Here is a 21,904-nt window from a genome sequence, read left to right as displayed (position 1 = left end):
ACCTCCAAAAACACATGGTGTTTCTGAAAATCTATATGTCACAATTAATCTAGTTTATCCTGAAGAAAAGGCGTGTTGAGAATTCTGAGTCTCTTCCGTATGTTATGATATTAACAGTATAATTTTGCACTGAGTCTATTTGCTAAAGTCTAAAGGAAAGAAGGAAATTTGCCAGAAGGTCCCCCATGACCTTCTGGCAAGCAAGCTAGTCCAGTGTGGGCTATGCAAAACTATGGTTAGGTGGATCTGTAATTGGCTAAGGGAACGAACCCAGAGAGTGATTCTCCCCAATGCTTCCTCTCCATCATGGAAAGAAGTGATGAGTGGAGTGCCATCAGCAGGTTCTGTCCTGGGCCTGTTTCTGTTCAACATCTTTATTAATGACTTAGTTGAAGGGTTAGAAGGCATGATCATCAAGTTTGCAGAGGACACCAAATTCAGAGGGATAGCTAATATTCCAGAAGACAGGAGCAGAATTCAAAACTATCTTCACAGATTAACCTAATAAAGTTCAACAGAGAGAAATGCAAGATACTCCACTTAGGCTGAAGAAAATGGAATGCAAAGATACGGAATGTGGGACGCCTGGCTCAACAGCAGTACGTGTGAAAATGATCTTGGAGTCCTTGTGGCCAACAAGTTAAACATGAGGCAACAATGCGATGCGGCAGCAAAAAAGCCAATGGGATTTGGCCTGCATAAATAGTATAGTGTCTAGATCCAGGGAAGTCATGCTACTCCTCTATTCTATGTCCAGTTCTGGGCAATTGAAGGGAGATGTTGACAAGCCTGTCCAGAGGAGGGCAATTCAAATGATCAAGAGGCTGGCGGCTTAAAGAGCTGAGTATGTTTAACCTGCAGAAGAGAAGGCTGAGAGAAAACATGATGAGGGGCACGTATCAAGATGTTAGGGGAAGTCATAGGAGGGAGCAAGCTTGTTTTCTGCTGCCCTGGAGACTAGGACGCGGAACAACGGCTACAAACTACAGGAAAGGAGATTCCACCTGAACATCAGGAAGAACTTCCTCACTGTGAGGGCTGTTCAGCAGTGGAATTGTCTAGGTGTTGTGGAGGTTCCTCCTTTGGAGACTTTTAAGCAGAGGCTGGATGGCCATCTGTTGGTGGTGCTTTGAATGCGATTTTCCTTCTTCTTGGTTGGGCTGGATGGCCCACGTTTAATTTAGCAATTGTAATCCATTCATATGGGGGAGTAAGGTCATTCCCACTTAGTATTGCTCTTTTGCTTTAAAGCAACCTTCCTCAACCTTGATCCTTTCTCCAGACTGACTAGAAAACAATAAATTCAGATTTTTGAAGGGTAATTGGTAATTTAACATGTCTAGAAACTGTCATATTGGGAAAGACTGTCCTATAATATAGGATCAGTTCAACTAAGCTTTTGTGAATTATTTGTAATTCTCCTCAGTTTTCTATTACTTTTCATCATTCTTGGGATGGACTCAATTTACTTGCTCTTCAAACAACCTGATTATTTAATGGTGGTCTGTATTAATTTTAAAGGCTATTGAGGAGGAAACGGGTGCTTTCAGATGGAATACTCACAGATCTTCTCTTAGCATGTATACTGTTTGTGTTAGAATAGGGTGGGTGTGGTCTATAAAGACAGATAGGGGAAAAAAGGAAAATATTGGAATGGACATATCAGTAAGGAATACTTGAACATACTTATCGAAAAGCCTATAGGTGGATAAGTAACGCTAAATCCAGTTACATGTTCAAAATGGGGTTCATGAGACTTTCTTCTGTGTAGAATGAAGCCAGAATGAAGCCAGATTGTCTTGCATCCCCAAAGGAGAGAGGCTTCCTGAGGAGCAGAGGCCCGGCTTTGGTCGCTGGGTCTTTCTCTGAAGGGTTAAAGCAACCGAGATGAGTTCCTAGAGAATGGTTTAGAATGAAGCCAGTCTTGTGCAGTGGATTTGAATGCTTAACTATCACTGCAGACCAAGATTCTGGCTGGTTATCAAAACCCACAGGTTGACCTTGGATGAGCCATACTCGCAGCCTCGGAAGACAGCCATGGCAACCCTCTCTGAACAAATATTGCCATAAAAATCCCGTGATGTGGTTGGCATGATATGGAAATGACTTGAAATTATTTAACCCAGAGTGAGGCCTTAGGTTTGCATGGATTTATCTCAGTCAGGAATTTGGCTGTAAACCTACTGCTCCACCCCAACATTGGTGGCTCATTGAAACAAGGAGCGGGTGGAAAGCAGAACGCAGAGAAGGGTGGACGAGACAACAGGGGCCATGCAACCCAGAATAGGTCAAGAAATTGCCTGCCTGGCTACTCTAAACAAATCCAAGTCTCCAGGGACAGATGAACTACACCCAAGAGTATTGAAGGAACCAGCGTATGTTATTTCAGAACCATTAGAAATAATCTTTGAGAATTTTTGGAGAGCGGGAGAAGGGGGATCCAAAAACTTACTGTCCAGTCAGCCTGACATCAATACCAGAAAAAATTCTGGAGGCGATCATTAAGTGGGCAGTCTGCCATCACTTAGAAAAGAATGCTGTGATCACTACAAATCAACATGGATGGCTCAAAAACAAGTCATGCCAGACTTATATCTTTTCATAGAATCATAGAATAATAGAATTGGAAGAGACCTCATGGGCCATCCAGTCCAACCCCCTGCCAAGAAGTAGGAAATCGCATTCAAAGCACCCCTGACAGCTTCTGCTTAAAAGCCCCACCACACTCCGGGGCAGAGAGTTACAGTGACGAACAGCCCTCACAGTGAGGAAGTTCTTCCTAATGTTTAGGTAGAATCTCCCTTCCCGTAGTTTAAAGCCATTCAGGAAGAATGTTAAGATGTGGCTTTGTGCGCAAGCATTTAATGAATAAGTACTATATTGACATGGTCTGAACTTAGGTTTATGTGCAATGGTTCCTTGGAAGAATGGTAATAAGTAACTATATGTTTTAAGCTTGACTAATGTATTTTATGGATTATTGTTCTTGGTTTTAGATGTGTTGCTGTTTTTATTGATTTGTTTGGCATTGAATTTTGCTGGTTGTTGTAAGCCGCCCTGAGTCCCATTGGGTGAGAAGGGCGGGGTAGAAATGTTGTAAATAAATAAATTGTTCCGTGCCCTAGTCTCCAGGGCAGCAGAAAACAAGCTTGCTCCCTCCTCCCTATGACTTCCCCTCACATCTTTATACATGGCTATCATGTTTCCTCTCAGCCTTCTCTTCTGCAGGCTAAACATACCCAGCTCTTTAAGCCGCTCCCCATAGGGCTTGTTCTCCAGACCCTTGATCATTTTAGTCGCCCTCCTCTGGACACATTCCAGCTTGTCAACATTTCCCTTCAATTGCGGTGCCCAGAATTGGACAGAGTGTGATTCCAGGTGTGGTCTGACTAAGGCAGATTAGAGGGGGAGCATGACTTCCCTGGATCTAGACACTAGACTCCTATTGATGCAGGCTAGAATCACATTGGCTTGTTAAGCTGCCACATCACATGGTTGGCTCATGCTTAATTTGTTGTCCAGGAGGAACAGATGCAGGGCATATTGCGGATGTAGCCTATCCTGGTTTCAATAAGTCCTCTGACAAGGTCCCTCATGATCTTCCCTGACATTCACACCTGCCTCAAACAGACAAGAGTTCTTTCTCCCACCCTGGACATCGTTCTACAGATAGATAAACCCCACTTGCCTAGTTTCCAACAGACCTCACAACCTCTGAGGATGCCTGCCACAGATAGAGGCTGGAGTCACCTTGGAAGATGCATCCAAACAGACATAGATGGATACTTTTTTAAAGAGAGAGAGTGTGTGTGTGGAGTGATGCAGGGCTTTGACTTGATTGTTTCCAATGTCTTCCTCTTAAGGGTTAAAACAATCGAGAGGCGTTCCTAGAGCGGAAGAAGGAAGCGCTTCCCACAGCGGAAGCCCGGCTAGTGGCAGGCGCGGCTGTTCCTAGAGAGGCCCTGGAGGGCTTCGCGAGGGGAGGAGGGAGGGGAGGCCTTCTTCCTGGTTTCCTTGGCGTTGCCGTGGCGACAGAGGGAGTGCCACCCCTCCCCTTGGGCTCCTCTGAGGTAAAAATGGGCCCTTCCTTCCTTCCTTGCCCGTGTTTGCGTGTGTCCGTGAGTGTCGGGCTGGGCCGGGGCCGCTCCGTGAAGCAGAGGGAACGGGGCCTCCGCCAGGCGGGCTCAGGCGGCAGAGGCCGGGAAGGGGGCACTCGGAGGGGGAAAGGGCTCCGGAGGCCCCTGAGGCGGGCCAGGCCTCCCTGCCCTTCTCCCCTCCTCCTTCCGTGGGAGCTGTGGGCCCTGCTGAGGGCCTGCCTGGAAAGGGACGGGGAGGGATTCACAGGGGAGGAGAGACAGAGACAGAGAGAGATCAAAGGGTGATGGTCTTGGCCTTTGGGAAGGAGAGGATCTCTCTGAATCGTTTCTCTTTCAATCCAGAAGCCAGTCATTCATTCAACATCCATGGCTAAAGGTGGCCCTTCCTCAAGAGCAGTGGTGCTCAACCTTCCTAATAATAATAATAATAATAATAATAATAATAATAATAAACTTTATTTATACCCCGCCACCATCTCCCCAACGGGGACTCGGGGCGGCTTACACGGGGCCATGCCCAGGACAATACAATATAACAAAATATATAAAAATAAAAAATAAATAAAAATCATATCATAATACAATTAAATAATACAATAAATAAAAATGTGCAGTACAACATAAGATCAAGAAAGCAATATAACAAGGGTGAGCCGCATGAACACTAAATTAAAATTAAAACTCGGGGTGAGAAAGGGATCAGAATAAAAACCTCGGTGGACAGGGACGTCAGATAGTAAAACAGTCCAGAGGATACCCTTAATACAGTTCCTCATGTTGTGGTGACCCCCAACCATGACATTATCTTCCTTGCTATTTCATAACTGTCATTTTGCTACTGTCACGAATCGTAATGTAAATCTCTGATATGCAGGACGGGTTTTCATTCACTGGATCAAATTTGGCACAAATATCCAATTGGGCCCCTGGTGGTGGCGCAGTGTGTTAAAGCACTGAGCTGCAGAACTTGCAGACCGAAAGGTCCCAGGTTCAAATCCCTGGAGCGGATTGAGCGCCGCTGTTAGCCCCAGCTCCTGCCAACCTAGCAGTTCGAAAACATGCCAATGTGAGTAGATAAATAGGTACCGCTCGGGCAGGAAGGTAACGGTCATGCCGGTCACATGACCTTGGAGGTGTCTACAGACAACGCCGGCTCTTCAGCTTAGAAATGGAGATGAGAACCAACCCCCAGAGTCGGTGATGACTGGACTTAATGTCAGGGGAAAACCTTTACCTTTACCTATCCGATAGGTCCAAATTTGAATACTGGTGGAGTTGGGGGGTGGAATGATTTTGTCATTAGGAAGTTATAGTTGCTGGGATTTATAGCTCACCAACAATCAAAGACCATTCGGAACTCCACCAATGATGGAATTGAACCAGTCTTGGCACACAGAACTCCCATCACCAACAGAAAATACGGAAGGGGTTTGGTGGGCATTGACTTTGAGTTTTGGAGTTGTAGTTCACCTACACCTGGTATTTTATGTCAGTATTTATTTGTTTATGGGGGCATTAATTGTTTGCCATTGTATGTTGGAATCCGCCCTGAGTCACCTTGGGGAGATAGGGTGGAATAAAAATAAAGTTTTATTGTTATTTTATTATGACACAGCAAACAAGATAGATATGCTGGATTTCGTATCACAAAATAACAAGTCGAACACTTCCCAACTGTGATGTCTGGTGTGTTGTGTTCCAGAACTTTGTCAGTCTGGATTCGGAAGTCCCACAGTATCTTTGCGTGCTCATTTTCCAATACTTTTGCAGGTTTGTGATCCCACCAGTTCTTTACTGCTGGGAGGTGGTACTTGAGACATAAGTTCCAATAAATCATTTGGGCAACATAGTTGTGCCTCTGTTTGTAATCTGTCTGTGCGATTTTCTTACAGCAGCTGAGGATATGATTAATGGTTTAGTTATTTTTTTTATTATGACACAGCAAACAAAATAGATATGCTGGATTTCATATCACAAAATCACACGTCGAACACTTCCCAAGTGTCTAGGACTGTGTGATGTATTTTCGGATGATGAGTGCAGATCCCAGCAGGGTGGCCTTTTGCAGTTGGCAGATTATGATTTTGTCAGCGTCTATTGTTTCCAAATGCCGGCTGAGATCTTTTGGCACGGCACCCAATGTGCCAGTCACCTGCACTGGTTTCTGCCAGAGTCTTTGAAGTTCAATCTTGAGGTCCTGATAGCGGCTGAGTTTTTCCTGTTGTTTTTCGTCAATGCGACTGTCACCTGGGATGGCAACATCAATGATCCAAATCTCCGTTTGTAGTCTGTGCAATTTTCTTACAGCAGCTGAGGATATATGATCAATGCTTTCGTCGGTTTCCTTGCACAGTCTGCATTTTGGGTCATCAGCTGATTTTTTGATCTTGGCCTTAATTGCATTTGTCCTAATGGCTTGCTCCTGGGCTGCAAGGATCAGGCTTTCTGTCTCCTTCTTCAGTGTCCCATTCGTGAGCCACAGCCAGGTCTTCTCCTTATCAGCTTTTCCTTCAATTTTGTCAAGGAACTTTCCATGCAATGTTTTGTTGTGCCAGCTGTCAGCTCTAGTTTGTAGTGCGGTTGTCTTGTACTGATTTTTTGTCTGCTGTGCTTTGAAGAGTTTCTGATTTTTGACTTCAATCAAAGCAGGTTCTTCACTTTGCTTTACATATTCTGCCAGGGCATGTTCTTCTTCTTTGACTGCTTGTTTTACTTGTAAGAGTCCTCTGCCCCCTGATCTTCTAGGCAGATATCACTGCGAGGGTGCAGTGAATGATGAATTGTCATGAGTTTTCTTGTTTTTCTGTCCAAATTGTCCAGTTCCACCTGGTCCAGTTTATGATGCCAGCAGTATATCTTATGACAGGTATAGCCCAGGTTTTATGGCCTTGATGGTGTTGCCTTATTATTATTATTATTATTATTATTATTATTAATATTATTATTACATCTACATCCAGAGAGCATTATAGACTCAAATAGTGATGACTGTTAAACAAACTTGGCACAAATACTCAATATGCCCAAATCTGAACACTGCTGTAGTTTGAAACTAGACCTTTGGGAGGTCTAGTTGCTGGGATTTATAGTTCACTACAATTGAAGAGCCCCTTGAAGCCCACCAACGATCAAATTGCACCAAACTTCCCCCAAAGAACCCCCATGACCAACAGAAAATACTGGTCTTTGCTGATCCCTCTGAACTCCTCTCACGACCCACCCCCCCTTAGAGGTCCTGACCCCCAGGTTGAGAAACGCTATGAAGAGTATTCCCATGAGCTTATTCATCTTGTTTTGTTTGCAGGCCAACCAGTTCTCCCAGTCTTTCCACTTTGAATGTCATTTGAAAGAAGAGGTGGATGTATCTTCATCTAGTTTGGAGGCAGCCTAGAAGCACAGAACAAAGATGGAGGGACAAGAGCCAACTGCCGCCCAGTTAGACATATTTTCTTCTGCTGTTGAGGAAGAGAACAACAGATCATTCTGGGAGGACCCTTGGAGGAAAGACCAGGAGAGCAGTCTGCTGCATTCAGACTTTCAGCACCAGCACTTCCGCTATGTGGAGACTTTGGGACCCCGAGAGGTTTGCAGCCACTTCCACTCTCTTTGCCGCCTGTGGCTGAAGCCAGATCGACACTCCAAGGCAGAGATTCTGGACCAGGTGCTCCTGGAGCAGTTCCTGGCCGTCCTTCCTGCGGAGATGGAGCGCTGGGTGAAGGAATGTGGGGCAAAGACCAGTTCCCAGGCTGTGGCTTTGGCTGAAGGATTCCTCCAGAGTCGGGAAGAGGAGAGGAAGAGGGAGAAACCCCAGGTAACGAGGGGGGGGGGGGGTCATCTTATAGTTCCAAGGTACCAAGAATAATTCAAAATGAAACAAGGATTTCATTTTAAAAAGCTAACTTTAAGAATAATTCAAATAAGTTGGAACGAGTTCAGAGAAGCATTAGGAAAGGAAGACCCAGGTGTGTTCATCCTGGAAAGGAGACGTGGAGTCCATTCCCTAGGGTGGTATAACCAGGGGTAATGATCTGAAGTAATAGGATGGTAAATTTTGAAGATTAAAAGGAATGTATTGAGAATTCCAGTGGTGTGTACATAAGACGAAACAACTGACTGAGCCACTTCTGAATATTCTTTCCCTAGGGAACTGTATGTTATTCACAGATAGAGATAGCTCAACAGGGACCTGAAAGCACAGATATACAGACTTAGGTTATTCAGTCTGAACTCCCCGCTAGGGTTTCCCCAAATTACAATCCCAGGATTACGTAAAGTACTTCTTTCATCTCAGCAGTAGCCCTTTCTCTTCAGATTGAGTCCTGAAGCAGAGTGCAACGCCCAAAGGAAGGCAGAATTCCCCCACCAAAATCAAGGAAAGACAGAATGAAGAAAACTAGTCTTGGGTCCCAACAATAATCCAAGCGGTCTGGAACAAGTTGCAGAAAGAGAGCCCTCCCTCCTTTTCTAATCTTTCTTTTTCCTTGTGATCTGTGCTGCTTGTTCAGGTGCAGGACTCTTTTGCAGATGAGACCAGTCAGGTGGAGGAGTCTCCTTCAGACACAATGTGCATTGCCTACATTGGAAATGGAGAATATATCATACTAGGTAAGGGATGGGCAGTGGATCTTCTTACTTGCTCACCTCCTTTTGAGTAGACATGAAATGTCTGAGCTGTGTGAATAGGAAAAAATCAGGGGACTGGGAGCTTAAGAATGCTGCTGACAGGAGACATTTCTCTACAATACTTATTTGTGCCATTTTCAAAGTTACTTGATTCCTTTGCTTCTCTGGATGTTTGTGGTGGTGAATGTGCTCTTGGCTACATTGGCACAAATACAGAAACTGATACAGCCAACCCTCTGCATTTCCTGGGATTACTTCACAATACCGCCATCAAACAAAATAGTACACATTAAAGACCTAGGACCCAAATCCAAGGAGGGAGTTTAAAAATGGTCATGGGATAAAGAGAGAGTGGCTGGTTTCCGAGGGAAGGAACTGTGGGGCAGCCTGATCTCACCCTCCCTGATGTCTTTCCTCTCTTTTACAGGCAATGAAACATGGGGAATTGATAGTAGCACGACTTTCCATGATTCTCTTCTAAGAAGAGATTCTGCGGGACCAGATCAGGTAGGAAGCAGGATCCCTGGAGGGGAGGGGAAGACGAGTCTCCTTGTCCCTTGACTATTGCCCTGCCTCTAAATAAATGTCTTTCTTCTACATTCTTTCAATCCAAGATGTTTTCTATGAATGACTCAATCAAAGACGTAAATAATAAATGGCCTGTTTTTTCTGACTTAGTTGGCATTTTCTCCTTGCCAATAACATTTTTTTTTGTCTTCAGGTGACTTTTGAAGATGTGTCTGTGGATTTCTCAGAGGAGGAGTGGGCCCTCTTGGATCCAAGCCAAAAAGCCTTGCACCAGGATGTCATGGAGGAGAATTTGGGTATTGTGTCATCTCTGGGTAAGGCTCCATTATGCTTGTAGTTAACGAAATCCGTTTACAAGTTCTAAAAATTATCCATGTTTCAGATCTCTTCCTCTGAAGCCATAGAAAACAAGTTCATTCCATATCCATATAGGGGCCAGCCAAGAAGACAATTGGCACTTGGGTGGTGTTGCCACATTAGATGAATTCTAGGCAGTGGTTATTTTCCATCCACCAATCATGCTTGTGATAGTGGTGAGAATAAGAGAAGGGCTTCTCTTGAGGATTCTAAAGCCTAGGTAGGATTGTATATGGAGAAACATTCAATCAAACAAGCTGGACTTTAGCCATTTAGGACTTTATAGGTCATAACCACCGATTTGAATTGTGTCTGGAAAAAAATTGGCAGCCAGTGGAACCGTGGCCGTAAATAGTATTAGTTATTATTATTATTATTTTATTTCATACTCGCCTCTCCTCACAGCTTGAGGTGGGTTACAACTTTGCTAAAACACATAATCATTTACAAACACTACGTAAATAACACCTATTTAAACATATTAAAAGACACAAAACAAAAATTAGACGTAGAGTTGAAGTTTAAAATTCATCATTAGAACTGTCTGGGTAGGCCTGCTGGAAGAGATATGTCTTCCCTTGTGGTTTAAATTCAAACAGCTGATTTAGCTGTCAGAGCTCCACTGGCAGGTCGTTCCACAGTCTTGGGGTGGCCCATGAAAAGGCCCTCTGGATAGTGGTTGCCAGTCGGGTTCTGGCAGGCTGGAGCAGACCCCCCCCCCTCTCCCCCAAGAGACCTAAGTGTTTGGGGCTGATTGTATGGGATAAGGCATTCCTGTAGGTAACCTCAACCCAAACATGGACCCAAACCAGGAAGGGCTTTAAAGGTCAAAACCAACACTTTGTACTTTGCCCAGAAACTAATTGGTAGCCAGTGGAGCAACTTTAGGATATGTGTAATATGTTCGCTCCTGGACCTTCCTGTAACCAAAGAGGCTGCCGGATTTTGAAACAACTAGAATTTCTGAACTTGGTACAAATGTATCCCAATATAAAGCCCAATAATGACTTATGCGCTCTCTGTAACCAGCCCTAGTTAACAGTCCAATTGCAATTCTTTGGACCAGCCAAAGCTTTGAAAAATCGTCTAAGGCTGCCCCAGGTAGAGTGTATTATAATAATCCAGACGGGATATAAAAAACATGTAACACCATGGGCAGATGTGGCCTCTCAAGGAACAGGCACAGCAGGTCAAAGATTTGTAATGCGCAAGGCACTCCTGGCCATGCATTAAAACTGGGACTCCAGATTCCATGCCAAGTCCAAGGAGTACCCTCCAAACTGCAGAACCATGTCTTCAGTGGTAATGTAATCCCATCCATCACAGGCTGAATCCCTATTTCCTTATCTGCCTTCTGACAGACCTGTAGCACCTCTATCTACTCTGGATTAAATTTCAATTTGCCCCCTCCAGCCCATTACGGGTGAGAGACATTGGTTTAATTGGAGCCCCCGGTGGCATAGTGGGTTAAAGCCTTGTGACTTGAAGGTTGTGTTACTGACCTGAAGGCTGCCAGGTTCGAATCCCACCTAGCGAGAGCGCGGATGAGCTCCCTCTGTCAGCTCCAGCTCCATGCGGGGACATGAGAGAAGCCTTCCACAAGGATGGTAAAAACATCAAAATATCTGGGCGTCCCCTGGGCAATGTCCTTGCAGACGGCCAATTCTCTCACACCAGAAGCGGCTTGCAGTTTCTCAATTCGCTCCTGACACAAAAAAAATGGTTTAATTGGAAAGGAGGAGTAGAGCTTGGTGTCATCTGCATATAGATGGCACTGCAGTCCAAAACTCTGGATGAGCTCTCCCGTATCTGTTAATTATATAGGGGACAAGATAGATGCCCGGGGAGATCCTACAGTCAATGGGCAAGGGATCAAATAGAAAACCACCATCAGCACTTTCTGGGTTTGCCTCTCCAGGAAGGAACAGAGCCACTGTAAAATGTCTCCAATTCCCATCTACAAAGGAAGGATACCATCGCTGAAGTCATTGGAGTCAATAGGGACACATTCTCCATTTCTATCTGTGTCCCTTTGTACACCGTCAATCAAGGTTACCAAAGCAGTCTGTCCCATAAGCAGGTTTCCTTGAGTGGATCAACCCATTGTAATTCAGCCTCTCTCTTTCCCTGCTTCTTTCCACTTTGCAGAACATTATTATCTTTTCCAGTGAGGTGCAATATCCCATGTTGATGTCCAAACTAGGATGGCCTTTGTTTGGCCCCTTCAACTCTCGAGTGAGAATTCAGTTAGTCAGGTTCACTCCCGCCCATGCTGTGTGCAGCCTCCAGGAGAAGGCGGGGTTGAACACGTCAAGCATTGAAGAGAAGTGAATCTACATGCATGCACCCCCCTTCTCCCCCTATTTATACACCTATTTTAGTCTTTAGGGCCAAATCTCCAAGAGGAGTGGTTCTTTAAATAAAATGTGGGCAGTATTTTAAGTTGGTCCATGAAGAATTTATGTACCAAGTTCTATCAAGCCATTTAGGAGCCTTTGCAATCCATACATACACACTTTGATTTATGTATATATTGATTTCTTTATACATAAAAAGTAATACAATAAATACTAGTGCACGCTTGTGAAGCTCACGATATAAAATAGGGTTTGCCTCATGCCTCTACTAATTCTGAACTTAAGCAAATCAACAGTAGGGGGTGATTTAAAAAAATGGGAGAAATAACATTTAATCAATAATACAAGGAATGACAAAACAGAGACAGAATGTCAAACTCCAGTTTTGTGTGTCTTCATTCAGTCCTTTAAAAACTGCAACTTTATTCTGGCTTCTAATTTGAATCCTGATGTTTGTTCTGGTGCCTGATGCCATGAGGTTAGGTTCACCTACCTTTGTGGCATCAGGCCGATAAAGGGTTTTTTTCCTTTCTTGTACCAGAAGTACAGGGGACGCCAGAGAAACCAGGGCTAAAGAAAAGAGCTCTATTTTCCCCATCCCTGGTTGCATTATAGACTTATATCCTGGTGTAATATTTAGAGCAAAAACAAAACAGATAATTTTTTTAACAGCCAGTGTTGGATAGGGCTGTGGGAATGCGCTATCTGAACTAAATGCACTTTTGTTATTTGTATACTTTTTTAACTTTAATATAACCTTTTCTTTTCCATACATGTTCACCCTTCCCTTGTTCTCAAGCCATGTCAATAGAGGAGACACCATTTAAATATTTGGAAGATGGAATGAATTTCAATAGGAAGGAAGCGCTCACCTTTTCTCAAGAAACTCACACAAGGGATAAACCATTTAAATGCTTGGAATGTGGAAAAAGTTTCTCTCAGAAGATAAGCCTTGTTCATCACAGGGCAATTCACAAAGGAGAGAAGCTATTTAAATGCTGGCAGTGTGGAAAGAGCTTTAGTCAAAAAAGAAACCTTATTCGTCATCAGGCAACTCACACAGGAGTAAAGCCATTCAAATGCTTGCAATGTGAAAAGAGCTTCAGTCAAAAGTATGTCCTTATTCGTCATCGGGCAATTCACACAGGAGTAAAGCCATTTCAATGCTTGCAGTGTGAAAAGAGCTTCATAGAAAAGAGAAGCCTTATTGGTCATCAGGCAACTCACACAGGAGAGAAACCATTTCAGTGCTTGCAGTGTGAAAAGAGTTTCAGTCTAAAGGGAAACCTTATTCGTCATCAGGCAACTCACACGGAAGAGAAGCCATTTCAGTGCTTGCTGTGTGAAAAGAGCTTCAGTGAAAAGAGAAGCTTTAATAGTCATCAGGCAACTCACACAGGAGAAAAGCCATTTCAGTGCTTGCAGTGTGAAAAGAGTTTCAGTCACAAGTCCGTCCTTATTCGTCATCAGGCAACTCACACAGGCGTAAAGCCATTTCAATGCTTGCAGTGTGAAAAGAGCTTCAATCAAAAGGGAAACCTTATTCGTCATCAGGCAACTCACACAGGAGAGAGACCATTTCAATGCCTGCTGTGTGAAAAGAGCTTCAGTGAAAAGAAAAGCCTTATTTTTCATCAGGCAACTCACACAGGAGAGAAGCCATTTCAGTGCTTGCAGTGTGAAAAGAGCTTCAGTCAGAAGAAAAACCTTATTTATCATCAGGCAACTCACACAGGAGAGAAGCCATTTCAATGCTTGCAGTGTGAAAAGAGCTTCAGTCAAAAGGGTAGCCTTATTAATCATCAGGCAACTCACGCAGAGGTAAAGCCATTTCAGTGCTTCCAGTGTGAAAAGAGCTTCAGTCACAAGCACGTTCTTATTCGTCATCAGGCAACTCACACAGGAGAGAAGCCATTTCAATGCTTGCAGTGTGAACAGAGCTTCAGTCACAAGCACGTCCTTCTTCGTCATCAGGCAACTCACACAGGAGAGAAGCCATTTCAATGCTTGCAGTGTGAAAAGAGCTTCAGTCTAAAGGGAAGCCTTATTAGTCATCAGGCAATTCACACAGGAGTAAAGCCATTTGAATGCTTAGTGTGTGAAAAGAGCTTCAGTCACAAGCACGTTCTTATTAGACATCTGGCAACTCACACAGGAATAATGCCCATTTAAATGCTCAGTTGTGTGGAAAGAGCTTCAGTCACAAGCACATTAGTCATCATCAGGCAAATCACATAGGAGAAAAACCATTTAAATGTTTGGAATGTTGAAAAGGTTCTCTCAAAAGTTAGACCTTGTTCATCATCAGGCAATTCACATAGGATATAACACGAACACCTGCTTTGTCCAGTTTTGATGGATTTGTTTCAATTGGTGCAGCTTGAGGATGTGGACAAGGTGCTTGGAGAGATGAGGGCGACCACATGCATCCTAGACCCCTGCCCATCCTGACTGGTGAAGGAAGCCAGAGCGGGTTTGGTGGAGTGGGTGAAGGTTGTGGTGAATGCTTCCCTTTGGGAAGGCAAATTTCCAGCAAGCCTTAAAATGGCTGTGATCAAACTGGTGTTGAAAAAGCCATCACTGGACCCCACTCAATTCGGAAACTTTCAGCCCATTTCCAATCTCCCCTATTTGGGCAAGGTCGTGGAACGTGTGGTGGCTGCGCAACTCCAGGCATTCTTGGTTGACACTAATTATCTAGATCTGGTGCAGTCTGGCTTTAGACCAGAACATGGAACTGAAACTGCCTTGCTCGCTTTAGTAGATGATCTACGCTGGGAACTGGACAGGGTGTGTGTGTTCATGTTGGTTCTGCTGGACCTCTCAGCGGTCTTTGATACTGTTGATCACGGTATCCTTCTGGAACGCCTCACAGGTATGGAGCTTGGAGGTACTGTTTTGCAGTGGCTCCGGTCCTTCCTGGAGGGCTGTTCCCAGAAGGTGTTGTTGGGGGACACCTGCTCGGCCCTACAACCATTGTCTTGTGGGGTCCTGCAGGAGTCAGTACTGTCCCCCATGCTGTTTAACATCTACATGAAGCCGTTGGGAAAGATCATCTGGAGTTTTGGAGTACGGTGTCACCTGGACATGCAGATGATGTCCAGCTCTGTCACTCCTTCCCACCTGTCACTAAGGGGGCTGTTCAGATCCTGAACTGGTGCTTGGCAGCTGTGTCACACTGGATAAGGGCCAACAAATTGAAATTGAATCCAGACAAGACAGAGATCCTCGTGGTCAGTCGGAAGGCCGAACAGGGCATAGAGTTACAGCCTGTGTTAGGTGGGGGTCACACTCCCCCTGACGACGCAGGTTCGCAGCTTGGGGGTTCTGGACTCATCGCTGCACCTGGAACCCCAGGTCTTGGCAGTGGCCAGGGGAGCTTTGGCACAATTAAAACTTGTGCACCAGTTGCGCTCATACCTTGGGAAGTCTGACTTGGCCATAATGGTCCATGCTTTGGTTGCATCCCGAATAGATTACTGCAACGTGCTCTACATGGGGTTCCCTTTGAAGACTGTTCGGAAGCTTCAATTGGTCCAACGGGCGGCAGCCAGGTTGGTCACCCGAGCATCATACAGGGAGCACACAACTTCCCTATTACGCCAGTTTCACTGGCCGCCAGTCTGCTACCGAGCATAATTCAAAGTGCTGGCTTTAGCCTATAAAGCCCTAAATGGTTCTTGCCCAGCTTACCTGTCCAAACATATCTCCCCTTATGAACCACCTTGTAGATTGAGATCATTTGGGGAGGCCCTGCTCTCGGTCCCACCTGCTTTGCAAGCTCAGCTGGTGGAGACGAGAGACGGCCTTTTCGGTGGTGGCCTCCCCAGCGATATAAGATCCGCCCCCTCCCTTTTGGCCTTCAGAAGGAAAGTGAAGACCTGGCTCCGGGATCAAGCTTTTGGATAACTGCAGTGCAGTAATGGATGTCTGATATGTAAAATGACCTCAGAACGGTTTTATAATAATAATAATAATAAACAACTTTATTTTTATATCCCGCCCCATCTCCCCGAAGGGACTCGGGGCGGCTCACAAACAGGGACAAGCCTGAAACAACAACAACATATTTGACATAAACTTAAAACACTCCAACAATACACAAAATAAAATAATGGACAGATACATTAAAATCCGAGCATATAAAATCAGAGTAATTAAAAGCAAACCAGTGGGGACAGGTTTCATAAAGTGCTGTATCATGGAAATAAGTAGCAGTGATAAAGTGCCATATGCTTTTAAAACAGAAAGAAGTATTCTTATAACAGCTCTATTGGGCCTTTCATTTAAACGCGCTCTGGAACAATCCAGACGGAAAATGGGCAGAGAAGGAGACTCCCTGATCTCCTTAGGGAGAGAGTTCCAGTGCCGGGGGGCCACTGCCGAGAAGGCCCTCTCCCTCGTCCCCACCAGCTGCATTTGAGACAAAGGCTGGAGCGAGAGGAGCGCCTCCCCGGATGATCTTAGGGTTCGTGTTGGTTCATGGAGAGGAGGTGATCACGGAGATAGGCAGGTCCTGAACCGTTTAAGGCTTTATAGGTAATAACCTGCACCTTGAATTGGGCCCGGAAACTTATTGGTAGCTAGTGGAGCTGTTTAAACAAAGGAGTTGACCGTTCTCTGTAGCTAGCTCCTGTTAATCTGACTGCTGATCTCTGAACCAACTGAAGTTTCCGAACCGTCTTCAGGGGCAGCCCCACGTAGAGTTCATTGCAGTAATCCAACCTGGAGGTGACTAAGGCATGGACCACCATGGCCAAGTCAGACTTCACGAGGTACGGTCGCAGCTGGCGCACAAGCTTTAATTGTGCAAAGGCCCTCCCGGCCACCGCCGACACCTGAGCGTCAAGTGTCAGCGAAGAGTCCAGGAGGACCCCCAGACTGCGGACCTGCGTCTTAAGGGGGAGTGCGACCCCGGCGAGCACAGGTTGCCACCCTATGCCCCGATCGGCCGCACGACTGACCTGGAGGACCTCTGTCTTGTCGGGATTAAGTTTCAGCTTATTCACCCTCATCCAGTCCATCACAGCGGCCAGGCACCGGTCAAGGATCTGAGGGGCTTCCTTGGAGTTTGGTGGAAAGGAGTAGTAGAGTTGAGTGTCATCTGCATAGAGATGGCACCCAACTCCAAAACTCCGGATGACCTCACCCAGCGGTTTCATGTAGATGTTAAAAAGCATGGGAGACAGAATAGAACCTTGTGGGACCCCACAGGTCAAAAGCCAGGGGTCCGAGCAGGAGTCTCCCAGCTTCACCAACTGGGAACGGCCCTCCAGGAAGGAGCGGAGCCATTGCAAAGCAACACCCCCAATACCCATTCCGGAGAGCCGTCCCAGAAGGATACATGGTCGATGGTATCGAAAGCCGCTGAGATGTCCAAGAGAACCAACAGGGTCACACTCCCCCATCAAGTTCTCTGCGGAGGTCATCCACCAAGGCGACCAAAGCCGTCTCCATACCATGACCGGGTCTGAACCCAGTTGGTTTTAGACCACGATTTTCTGGATGGCACGATTTTCAACTGTATATTTATTTTTTTGTGTTTTAAATATTTAAATATTTAATATTTCAAGCTTTAATTTTATATGTGTGTTGGGGCATCGGAATTGGGCCATGTGTAAGAGCCTCCTTGAGTCCCCTTCAGGGTGAGAAAGGCAGGGTATAAATAGGGCAAATAAAATAAATTTTCAGAGTAACAAGTGCATTTAATTGAGAAGTTTGATGAGAAGTGTGGGAATGGGTTTGGTTGAATGACTCACAGCCCTGTGTACCGTGTAATTCCAGGTATGTGGGACTGGGTTTTCTTTTATGAAATATCTAATAAAGCATAACTGATAAATTGTTTTCTATCCATTCATGCATACTGGTTACTGTGAGAATTTCTTGTCCTATCTATAACATATAAATAATAGAAAATCTATTACAGATGTGTGTATTCAACCTCCAAAGGCACATGGTATTTCTGAAAATCTGTAAGTCAGAATTAATCTAGTTTATCCTGTAGAAAAGACATGTTGAGAATTCTGAGCCTCTTGCACTGAGTCTATTTGCTAAGGTCTAAAGGAAAGAAGGAAATTTGCCAGAAGGTCCCCCATGACCTTCTGGCAAACAAACTAGTCCAGTGTGGGCTAGGCAACACTACGGTTAGATGGATCTGTAATTGGCTAACAGATAAAACCAAGAGGGTGATTCTCTGGGTATAGGGGCGTAGAATAGAGGGGTAGCATGACTTCCCTGGATCTAGACACTATACCCTTATTTATGCACGCCAAAATCCCATTGACTTTTTTGCCGCCGCATCACGTTGTAGACTCATGTTTAACTTGTTATCCACAAGGACTCCAAGATCACACGTACTGCTGTCAAGCCAGGCATGCCCCATTCTGTATCTTTGCATTTTGTTTTTTCTGCATAAGTGGAGTATCTTGCATTTGTCCCTGTTAAACTTCATTTTGTTAATTTCTGCCCATCTCTCTAATCTGTTAAGATTGTTTTGAATTCTGCTCCTGTCTTCTGGAGTATTGGATACCCTGCCCAATTTGGTGTTGTCTGCAAACTTGATGATCATGCCTTCTAACCCTTCATCTAAGTCATTAATGTTGAACAGAACCAGGCCCAGGATGGAACCCTGCTGATGGCACTCCATTTGTCAGTTCTTTCCAGGACGACGAGAAAGCATTGGTGAGCACCCTTTGGGTTTGTTCGCTTAACCAATTTACAGATCTACCTAACCGTAGTTTTGCCTAGCCCTCAATTGAGTAGCTTGTTTGCCAGTAGGTCATGGGGGACCTTGTCAAAGGCCTTACTGAAATCCAGATAGGCTACATCCACGGCATTCCCAGCTCATAACTCTATCGAAAAAGGAGACCAGATTAGTCTGGCATGAAGAAGAGAAGGCTGAAAGGAGGCAAGATGACCATGTATAAATATTAGAAATGAGGTTATTAAAAAGAGGGAGCAGGCTTATTTCTGCTGTCCTGGAGATTAGGACTCGGAGCCATGGGTTCAAATCTCTGGAAAGGAGATTCCACCTGAATATTAGGAAGAAATTCCTTACCATACAAGCCGTTCAACAGTGGAACTCTCTGCCTCTGAGTGTGGTAGAAGCCCTTTCCTTGGAGGCTATTAAACAGAGGCTGGATGGCCATCTGTCAGGTGTGCTTTGATTGTGCTTTTCCGGCATGGCAGGAGGGGTTGGCCGAGACAGCCCATGTGTTGTCTTCCAACTCTGATTCTATGAGGATTTAACTCTTTGAATGTTCTGGCTGTAAACCTCTGGTTCAATCCCACCCAATTCTTCAAAGCCTTTGGCCCCTTTTATCAGGGTGGAGGAGCAGCAAATATTACGTGTAGTTTTTATATCCTGCTTCTTCACCTTAAAAGGAAACTCAAAGCAGCAAACACTAAAAATCATACAATGTGTAAATTAAAATATAAGAAATATAAACATGATCATAGTGTTCAATATAGGAAAATTAAAAGTGAAGGAGGGCCAGGATGCAAAAAGCGGTGAGTGTGGGTGAGGAAGAGACTTCTGAGGATATATATTATATACAGTACATATTATATTATTATATTAATGGCTATTATGAGTGTTGAGACTATTCTTTTATAATCAAGATCATAGGAGTGTTTGCATTCATGGATTGTCTTACATCCCCAAAGGAGAGAGGCTTCCTGAGGAGCAGAGGCCAGGCTTCGGTCGCTGGGTCTTTCTCTGAAGGGTTAAAGCAACTGAGAGGAGATCCTAGAGAATGAAGCTAGTCTTGTGCAGTAGATTTGAATGCTTAACTCACTGCAGACCAAGATTTATTTATTTATTTATTTATTATTACAATATTTATATCCCGCCCTTCTCACCCAACAGGGGACTCAGGGCGGCTTACAATAAAACAGACATATAAAAACAGTACAATACACTATAAATCAGTTAAAAATTAACTTACATAAACATTCATAAAATGCATTTATAAAATATAGATAGGCGTGTACAAGTTTAAAAGACTGGGTCTGTCAGTTGTGTTCCAGCATACATAATAGTAATTAATGCTGCTGATTCTTATTCGAAAGCCTGGCCCAACAACCAAGTTTTTACCTTCCTACGGAAGGATAGGAGGGAGGGAGCCTGCCTGATTTCAATGGGGAGGGCGTTCCATAGGCGGGGAGCCACTACTGAAAAGGCCCTGTCTCTCGTCCCCGCCAGCCGCACCTGTGAGGCTGACGGGACCGCGAGCAGGGCCTCATCCGACGATCTTAAGCTTCGAGGTGGGTCATAGCGGGAGACACGTTCGGACAGATAAGCTGGGCCGGAACCGTTTAGAGCTTTATAGGCTAAAGCCAGCACCTTGAATTGTGCTCAGTAGCTAATCGGCAGCCAGTGGAGCTGACGTAACAGAGGAGTGGTACGCTCCCTGTACGCCGCTCCAGTTATTAACCTGGCAGCCTCCCGTTGGACTAACTGAAGCTTCCGAACAGTCTTCAAAGGCAGCCCCGCGTAGAGTGCGTTGCAGTAGTTTAAACGGGATGTAACAAGGGCGTGGACCACCGTGGCCAAGTCTGGCTTCCCAAGGTACGGTCGCAGCTGGTGCACAAGTTTTAATTGTGCGAAGGCTCCCCTGGCCACCACTGAGACCTGGGGCTCCAGGCTCAACGATGAGTCCAGGATCACCCCCAGACTGCGCACCTGCGCCTTCAGGGGGAGTGTGATCCCATCCAGCACAGGCTGTAACCCTATACCCTGTTCGGCCTTCCGACTGACCAGGAGGACCTCTGTCTTGTCTGGATTCAATTTCAATTTGTTGGCCCTCATCCAGTCCGACACAGCGGCCAAGCACCGGTTCAGGACCTGAACAGCCTCCTTAGTGACAGGTGGGAAGGAGTGACAGAGCTGGACATCATCTGCGTACAGATGACACTGGACCCCGAAAATCCTGATGATCTCTCCCAGCGGCTTCATGTAGATGTTAAACAACATGGGAGACAATACAGAGCCCTGTGGGACCCCACAAGTCAACGGTTGTGGGGCCGAGCAGGCGTCCCCCAATGACACCATCTGGGACCGGCCCTCCAGGAATGAGTGGAGCCACTGCAGGACAGTACCTCCAAGTCCCATTCCCGCAAGGCGTCCCAGAAGGATACCGTGATCGACGGTATCGAAGGCCGCTGAGAGGTCCAGCAGAACCAGCAGGGACACACTCCCCCTGTCCAATTCCCGGCGAAGATCATCGACTAAGGCGACCAAGGCTGTCTCGGTACCATGCCCCGGCCTGAAGCCAGACTGCGCCGGATCCAGAAAATCAGTGTCAACCAAGAATCCCTGGAGCTGCAAAGCAACCACATGTTCCAAGACCTTGCCCAAATAGGGGAGATTGGAAATAGGCCGAAAGTTTCCGAATTGAGTGGGATCCAATGATGGCTTTTTCAACAGCGGCTTGATCACAGCCATTTTTAGGCTCGCTGGAAACTTGCCCTCCCGAAGGGAGGCATTCACCACCACCTTCACCCACTCGGCCAAACCCCCTCTGGCTTCTCTCACCAGCCAGGATGGGCAGGGGTCCAGGATGCATGTGGTCGGTCTCGCCTCTCCAAGGATCTTGTCCACATCCTCGAGCTCAACCAATTGAAATGAATCCAACAAAACTGGACAAGCAGGTGCACTCGTTACATCCTCAGAGACTGCCGTTAATATGGTGTCAAAGTCGGAACGGATCAGAGCGACTTTGTCCGCAAAGAAACCGAGCAAATGCTTCACAGCGGGCTGCCGAGTTATCAGGGCTCCCACCTTGATTGGTGGGAGTTAACAACCCTCTGATGACACGGAACAGCGCCGCCGGACGGTTCTGTGCGGACGCAATGTTGGTCGCAAGGTGGACTCTCCTTGCAGCTTTGATTGCCGCGGCATATGCCCTAAGATAGGAGCCTAGCCGTGTTCGGTCTGACTCG

The 21,904-nt window shown here is 45.6% G+C and overlaps 1 protein-coding gene across 2 annotated transcripts; it reads left to right on the top strand.

Annotated features, from left to right (window-relative positions):
- Window positions 1–3,745: 3,745 nt before the first annotated feature.
- LOC100555159 (oocyte zinc finger protein XlCOF6) lies at window positions 3,746–17,815 on the top strand. Of its 2 annotated transcripts, none has more exons than XM_008117986.3 (6): window positions 3,746–4,070; window positions 7,402–7,908; window positions 8,603–8,702; window positions 9,148–9,227; window positions 9,442–9,562; window positions 12,762–17,815. In XM_008117986.3, the coding sequence occupies exons 2-6, from the start codon at window positions 7,504–7,506 to the stop codon at window positions 14,132–14,134; spliced, it is 2,079 nt and encodes a 692-aa protein (XP_008116193.3). In that variant the 5' UTR covers window positions 3,746–4,070; window positions 7,402–7,503; the 3' UTR covers window positions 14,135–17,815. The 2 variants fall into 2 exon arrangements, with proteins under 2 accessions (XP_008116193.3, XP_062829339.1); XM_062973269.1 differs by lacking the exon at window positions 3,746–4,070 and adding an exon at window positions 4,073–4,118.
- The last annotated feature ends 4,089 nt before the right edge of the window (window positions 17,816–21,904 follow it).

The sequence above is a fragment of the Anolis carolinensis genome, chromosome 2, assembly GCF_035594765.1.
Source record: "Anolis carolinensis isolate JA03-04 chromosome 2, rAnoCar3.1.pri, whole genome shotgun sequence".
Taxonomy (NCBI): Eukaryota; Metazoa; Chordata; class Lepidosauria; order Squamata; family Dactyloidae; genus Anolis; species Anolis carolinensis.
Note: the sequence above shows the minus strand (reverse complement) of the source record. Positions and strands in the feature narration are given on the sequence as shown.

Bases quoted from the DNA above. Each gene is read 5' to 3' on its own strand.
- LOC100555159 (XM_008117986.3), top strand. From the start codon at position 7,504: ATGGAGGGACAAGAGCCAACTGCCGCCCAGTTAGACATATTTTCTTCT. The intron at 7,909-8,602 runs GTAACGAGGGGG...CTGCTTGTTCAG, and splicing joins GGAAGAGGGAGAAACCCCAG to GTGCAGGACTCTTTTGCAGA. The intron at 9,563-12,761 runs GTAAGGCTCCAT...CTTGTTCTCAAG, and splicing joins GGGTATTGTGTCATCTCTGG to CCATGTCAATAGAGGAGACA.